This window comes from Erinaceus europaeus, chromosome 12 (genome assembly GCF_950295315.1).
Source record: "Erinaceus europaeus chromosome 12, mEriEur2.1, whole genome shotgun sequence".
NCBI lineage: Eukaryota > Metazoa > Chordata > Mammalia > Eulipotyphla > Erinaceidae > Erinaceus > Erinaceus europaeus.
The window spans coordinates 52,508,783-52,516,410 of record NC_080173.1 but is presented as its reverse complement, the minus strand read 5'-3'; the positions used below and the strand labels follow the sequence as shown (position 1 = coordinate 52,516,410).

At 42.3% G+C, this 7,628-nt stretch overlaps 1 protein-coding gene across 1 annotated transcript in view; it reads left to right on the top strand.

Moving 5' to 3' along the window:
- SKAP1 (src kinase associated phosphoprotein 1) overlaps nt 1–6,358 on the top strand; it is a 373,562-nt gene extending 367,204 nt beyond the window's left edge. The window contains exons 12-13 of the mRNA XM_060203647.1: nt 781–889; nt 6,230–6,358. Of these exons, the coding sequence (XP_060059630.1) occupies nt 781–882 (102 nt within the window). The 3' untranslated portion in view covers nt 883–889; nt 6,230–6,358. The remainder of the gene's footprint in view (nt 1–780; nt 890–6,229) is intronic.
- Nucleotides 6,359–7,628: the final 1,270 nt, after the last annotated feature.

Here is a 7,628-nt window from a genome sequence, read left to right as displayed (position 1 = left end):
TCTCTTCCTCTCTGTCTTCCCCTCCTCTCTCCATTTCCCTCTGTCCTGTCCAACAGTGACAACATCAGTAACAACAACAGTAATAACTGCAACAATAAAAAAAAACAAGGACAACAAAAAGGAGTAAATAAATATATATTTAAAAGAAAGAAAGAAGGAAGGAAGGAAGGAAGGAAGGAAGGAAGGAAGGAAGGAAGGAAAAAAATGGCTGCTGGGAGCAGTGGATTAATAGTGCCAGCACTGAGCCCCAGTGGTAACCCTGGAAGCAAAAAATAAAATATATATATGGTCAACGAGTAGTGGCACACCCAGTTGAGCTCACACATTATCATACACAATGACCCAGGTTCAAGTCACCAGTACCCACCTGCAAACGGGAAGCTTCACAAGTGGTGAGGCAGTACTGCAGGTATCTCTCTCTCTATCTCTCTCTCTCTCCCTCTCAATCCTATCAAATAAAAAATAAAATAAATAAATATCTTTAAAATAAAACAAAATTTAATAATTCCATTGGGGTATTAATGAGGGATAGTATTAACAAGAATGCCCAGGGGGGTACATAGTATAATGGTTATGCAAAGAGACTCTCATTCCTGAGGCTCCAGGGCCCCAGGTTCAATCCCCCGTACCACCAATAAGCCAGGTCTGAGCAGTGCTCTGGTAGAAAGAAAGAAAGAGAATGCCCCAATAGGATCTCTCATGTAGTCACTATAAGTGAATAACAGAAAATATGACCAAATTCCAACTTAAACCACCGTTCAATTTTATCTTATTTTCCAGGAATATAACATGTATGGCTGGTGGATAGGAGAGCTGAACAGCCTCATTGGGATTGTTCCAAAGGAGTATCTCACCTCTGCCTTTGAAGTGGAAGAAAAATGAAATCCAGGTATCTAGTGCCAATTAAATTTGTTCATTGTGCCTTCATTTCTCTTTGAAAGATGAGAGTAACATGGTCCAGGCAGTGGCTCAGTGGATAAGGCATTGGACACTCAAGCATGAGGTCCTGAGTTCAATCCCTGGGAGCACATGCACCAGAGTGATGTCTGGTTCTTTCTCTCCTCCTGTCTTTCTCTTTAATAAATAAATGAAATATTTTTTTAAAAAGATGAGAGTAACCAAATGATGTAGCTTTTCTTTATTCCCAAAGCTGATGTTAATGATTTACCACTGAAAAAAATGTAAGTCTGGAATTTTTTTTCCTAAACTGGGGGAATGTATCAGGTTACATCTATAAGCTACAAAAAAAACCCTCAAAATACTAGTGATTTAATTAATGTATAGATTTAATTTTTACTTCTGTAATATTTGAAAGTGATCCAAAGTGTCTGGGTTTCATGCACCTTCTCCTTTGCTCCCCGTGCGTGACCAACATCCTCAGGGTTACCTCACATCCTAACATGGGTGCTCCGGCTCCAGCTATCCTGTCTGTATCCTGCCAACAAGAAAGATAAAGTGAAAAGCACCCCGTCTTTTATAATGACATTTCACAGATGTCACACAGACCACTCATTCCTGCTTATGTCCCTTTGGCCAGAACTTGAACACTCCAAGCTGCAAAAAAAGAAAAAAAGGAAGGAAGGAAGGAAGGAAGGAAGGAAGGAAGGAAGGAAGGAAGGAAGGAAGGAAGAAAGAAAGAAAGAAAGAAAGAAAGAAAGAAAGGAGAAAAACAGCCTTTATTCTACAAAGCCTATGTCTAGTATTATGGGGGGGATGGGCTGGGCAGTGGCACCTGAGGCTGAGCACACACATTACCTCGCTCCACTTGTAGGGGAGAAGCTTCACAAGGGGTGAAGCCATGTGTGCTGCAGGTGTCTCACTGTCTCTCCCTTTCTTATCTCCCTTTCCTCTCTCACCTTCTCTCAAAAGAGAGAATGAACACTGGGACTGTGGATTTGTCATGCAGGCACCAAGCCACAACAATAACCCAATTTAAAAAAAAAAAAAAAGGGAGTCGGGCAGTAGCGCAGTGGGTTAAGCACACATGGCGCGAAGTGCAAGGACCAGTGGACCAGTTTAAGGATCCCGGTTCGAGCCCCCAGCTCCCCACCTGCAGGGGAGTCGCTTCACAGGTGGTAAAGCAGGTCTGCAGGTGTCTATCTTTCTCTCCCCCTCTCTGTCTTCCCCTCCTCTCTCCATTTCTCTCTGTCCTATCCAACAACGATGACATCAATAACAACAATACTAAAACAACAAGGGCAACAAAAGGGAATAAATAAACTTAAAAAAAAAAAAAGGAGAAAATGAATATTGGGAAAATTTTGCCACAAGGATGGGTGTGGATTTCTTTTTCCCCAGTTCTCAAGTCTAAGACTTTATTTCCCCCAAATGTCTGCATATAATTGGCCTGGACGAGGAATCCAGCATTAGTCTTCCTACAGAATATGGTCACATGATATCTTATTTTGGAAAGAGACGGAGAGGAGTTGAGAGGGAAGGGGATTAGACAGAGACCTGCAAGCACTGCTTCACCACCTGTGAAGCTTCCCCCTACACACACACACACACACAGGTAGGAACTAGGGGTTTGGACCCAGGTCCTTGTGCATTGTAATGTATATGTTCAACCAGGTGCACCACCAACCAGCTCCTTGGTCAAGTGGATTTTTAGGTAATAAAACATGAATTTCAAAGCAGCTTACCTGGATAGTATGCCTGCTTTGTCATGTATATATAACAGCCCAAGTTCAAGTCTGACCCCCCTCCCCCACCTCACCAGAGGAAGCTTCAGTGCTATAGTTTCTTCTCTCTCCCTCTGGCTCTATGTGCTACTATGTGTAAGGATCTGCGTTCAAGCCCCCAATTCCCACCTGCAGGGGGAAAGCTTCATAAGTTGTGAAGCAGTGCCTCAGGAGTCTCTCTGCCTCTCTCCCACTCAACTCTCCCACTCAACCTTTCCCTCTCAATTTTTGTCTCTAGCAAATAATTAAATAATATATTAAACAAAAAAGCCTGAAACAATAAAAAATTGAAAGAAAAAAATAAAAGAAAGCTTTCTGCATTGATATGAAATGTATTCTGAGATGTGCTAATAAGGGGTATTTTGTTTGTTTTTTAATATGTTTTTATTATCTCTATTTATTTGATAGAGACAGCCAGAATCAAGAGGCAAGGAGGAGATAGGAAGAGAGACACCTGCAGACTTGCTTCACCACTCGTGAAGCTTTCCCCCTGCAGATGGGGACCTGGGGGCTTGAACCCAGATCCTTGCACATTGTAACATGTGCACTCAACCAGGTACACCATCACCCAGCCCCCTAGTAAGGTTTATAAAAAGCAGCAAAGAGCAATCCAGGAGGTAGATCCCCAAAATCACATGAGCAGGAATGATACTCCAATTTTCACTCTTTCTCTCATCAATGAATCATATTGAAGTCTGGGAGATGGCCCAGTGGATAAAGCATTAGGACCTCATTGAAGTCCTGAGTTTAATCCCCAAAAGCACATGTACCAGAGTGATGTCTGGTTCTTCATCTCTCCTTCTAACTTTCTCACTAATAAATAAATAAAATATGTTTTAAAAAATGAAAATAGGGGCCTGGGCAATAGCACAGCAGGTTACGCACACATGGCTCGAAGCACAAGAACTGGCCTAAGGATCTCAGTTCGAGCCTCCAGCTCCCCACCTGCAGGGCAGTTGCTTCCCAAGTGGTGAAGTAGGTCTGCAGGTGTCTAGCTTTCTCTCCCCCTCTCTATTTTCCCCTCCTTTCTCCATTTCTCTCTGTCCTATCCAATAACAACAACAGCAATAACAATAAAAACTACAACAATGGCAACAAAATGGAAAAAATGACCTCCAGAACAGTGGATTCACCTTGTAGGCACCAAGCCCCAGCAATAACCGTGGAGGCAAAATAAATAAATAAAAATAGGGAGTCAGGTGGTACCACAGCGGGTTAAGTGCACATGGCGCAAAGTGCAGGGACTGGGGTAAGGATCCCGGTTCGAGCCCCCGGGTCCCTGCCTGCAGGGGAGTCGCTTCACAAGCAGTGAAACAAGTCCACAGGTGTCTGTCTTTCTCTCCCCCATCTCTGTCTTCCCTTCCTCCTCTCCATTTCTCTCTGTCCTATCCAACAATGACGACATCAATAACAACAATAATAACTACAACAATAAAACAACAAGGGCAACAAAAGGGAAAATAAATAAATATAAAAATTATTTTAAAAAATATTAAAATAAATTAATTAAATAAATCTTATTTTTAAAAGACAGCAATGAAGAGTAGGCCTGATTTGCTCCACTTGCATAAAAAGGGAGTTTTCTGTTGCTTATATAGGTATGATATCTCTAGAAGGAAAAAAAATAATAATAGTGATGGCCTCCAAGGAAAGAGAAACTACAGAACAGAAATAATACTATTCCTTTTGTACCTTCTATATTTTGATTCATAAATGAAAATTTGTGTGTTTTTCCTCCTTGAGGATATAGAACCTTCACTTGGGCTGGCAAAGTAGCTCACTTGGATAGCACGCTGCTTTGTCTTTTCTGCCATCCAGGTTCAAATCCAGCCTTCACCAACCATGCTGATGGTGAAGTTTAAACTGAAGTTTAGTGCTGAGTTCTCTTTCACTCTCTCCCTCTAAAATAATAAATAAATAAATAAATTTTAACATATATGTTTATTTGTTTGTCTTGTTTTGTTTATTGCCACCAGTATTACTGCTGGGGCTCTGTACAGGTACTATGGATCCATTACTATGGCAGCCATTTTTCTTTCTTTTTTTTTCTTCTATTTTTTTTTTTTAATAAAAAGGAAACGTTGGCAAAACCATAGGATAAGAGGGGTACAACTCCACAGAATTCCCACCATCCGAACTCCGCATCTCACCCCCTCCCCGATAGCTTTCCCATTCTCTATCCCTCTGGGAGTATGGACCCAAGGTCATTATGGGTTGCAGAAGGTGGAAGGTCTGGCTTCTGTAATTGCTTCCCCGCTGAACATGGGTGTTGACAGGTCAATCCATACTCCCAGTCTGCCTCTCTCTTTCCATAGTGGGGAAGGGCTCTGGGGAAGCGGGGCTCCAGGACACATTGGTGGGGTTGTCTGTCCAGAGGAGTCTGGTTGGCATCATGGTAGCATCTGGAACCTGGTGGCTGAAAAGAGAGTTATCATATAAAGCCAAACAACTTGTTGAATAATCATGAACCTAAAGGCTGGAATAGTGCAGATGAAGAGTGGGGGGGGTGGTCCTCCATTTTGTATATAGCTAGTAGGCCTATTTTAGTTATATTATATTCCAGAGGGCCTGTGACTATACTAGTTTGTTTGTTTTTTTTCCCTGAGCCTGAAATCTGATATGCAGGTGGATCCAAGTTAAAAGAGGAGGAAACCTGTTCCCTTTCTGGTTTGTTTGTTTATTTGTATATCTGTCTTTCACTCCACCCTGCCACTGTGAAACAGGTCATCCAAGGCTCTGACAGATTATAGTAATTCTAAACCACCAGTAAGATGCAGGGTGGTGAGGTGGCTGTGCAACTAGCTGATTGCACATGTTACCATGTACAAGGACCCCAGTTCAAGCCTGGTTCCCATCTGCAAGGGGAAGCTTCACAAGTAGTCAAGCAGTGCTGAAGTTGTCTCTCTTCCTATCACCCCCTTCCCCCTCAATATCTTTCTGGCTGTAACAATAAATAAATAAATAAATTACAGTAAAACAAAAAAGACAAAAAGGAAGGGAGGCCAGGCAGTAGCGCACCTGGTTAAGTGCACATAGTACTTCATGCAAGGACCTGGGTTCGAGCCCCCAGTCTTCACCTGTAGTGGGGACACTTCACAAACCGTGAAACAGGTCTATACTATGAAGCACAAAGATCCCAGTTCGAGCCCCCGGCTTCCCACCTTCAGGGTGGTCACTTCACATGTGGTGAAGCAGGTCTGCAACTGTCTTGTCTTTCTCTCTCCCTCTCTGTCTTCCCATCCCTTCTTAATTTCTGTCAGTTCTATCAAAAAAAAATATTTTAAAAAAATGGCCACAGGAGCAGTAGATTCATAGTACTGGCAATAAAAAAAAAAAAAAAAGAAAAAAGAAAAGGCAAAAGGCAAAAAAAAAAAAAAAAGAAAAGAAAAGAAAAAAGAAAAAAGAAAAAGGAAGGGAGGGAGGGAGGGACAGAGGAAAGGAGGAAGGAAGAAAGGGAAAGAGGCATATTCAGCAAACTTATTATCAAACCTGCCTTTATAATTCAACTAATATCTGAGTCTACACATCTACTTCTGCCTTTTCCACAGGCTTGCCACAGAGAAGAAAGAGAAAGAAGTCTTGGGAGAAGGAAATTGCTGGTTCTTTTGGCTGATTTGAAAAGTACAAATAAAAACAAATAAAAAGTACAAATAAACTTCAGGTTTGGTTTCTTGCCATATGTGTTTGTGGTAGTTGTTCATTTTTGTATCAAACTGCTGGTTCTGGGTATACTCACCTCAGATGGAGAGGGGTAAGGAGAGAGAGAAGCCAAGACACAGAAGAGCTCCTGCGGTTGTCTTTCATGTCAGAACATCCTCTGGCGTCCTAGTCTCCTGGAGTCTTGATTAGCTTCTCAGACTTCCTTGACTGCCTACTGGTTTTTGTTTCATTTTGTTTGTTTTCTTTTATTCTGGCTTTCTGAAATGAGGCAGCAGACTGGAGTGTTCTGTTTGGGGCCTCTATATAGGAATGAAGGAAATGCTTTAGGAAGGACTTGCATATAAAGAACCTATTTTGGGACTTCGGGCAGTAGCACAGTGGGTTAAGTGCAGAGCTCAGGGACCAGTGTAAGGATCCTGATTCAAGCCCCCGGCTCCCCACCTGCAGGGGAGTCACTTCACAGGTGGTGAAGCAGGTCTGCAGGTGTCTATCTTTCTTTCCCCCTCTCTGTCTTCCCCTCCTCTCTCCATTTCTCTCTGTCCTATCCAACAACAACGACATCAATAACAACAAAAACTACAACAATAAAACAACAAGGACAACAAAAGGAATAAATAAAAAATAAATAAATAAAAGGAATAAATAAAATAAATATTTTTTAAAAAATAAAGAACCCATTTCCTCTTCTTTTTGTCTGCATCTAGCACTCAGGTTACCTGTGCCATGAAGAGACAGTAGAACGTAGTGACAAGGACATACACTAGTAGAGTGTAGTGAGTGACAAGGACAGTCCATGACACCCATTTTTAAAAAAATTTTATACTTATTTTCCCTTTTGTTGCCCTTATTGTATTTATTGTTGTTGTAGTTATTATTGTTATTGATGTCATTGTTGTTAGATAGGACAGAGAGAAATGTAGAGAGGAGGGGAAGACAGAGAGGGGGGAAAGAAAGACAGACACCTGCAGACCTGCTTCACCGCCTGTGAAGCGACTCCCCTGCAGGTGGGGAGCCGGGTGTCGAACCGGGATCCTTAGCCAGTCCTTGCGCTCTGCACCATGTGCACTTAACCCGCTATGCTACTGCCCGATTCCCTATGACACCCCATTTACAAGCATGAGCTCCCAAGTTTGATCCCTGGCATTGCCAACCAGAATGGTCCTCTGGTTCTCTCTTTCTCAGACCAAAAGGAAAACAAACAAACAAACAAAGCATCTTCCAGGAATGGTGGAATCGTGCAGCTGCAAAAAATCCAGGCAGTGGCGTAAGGATCCCGGTTCGAGCCCC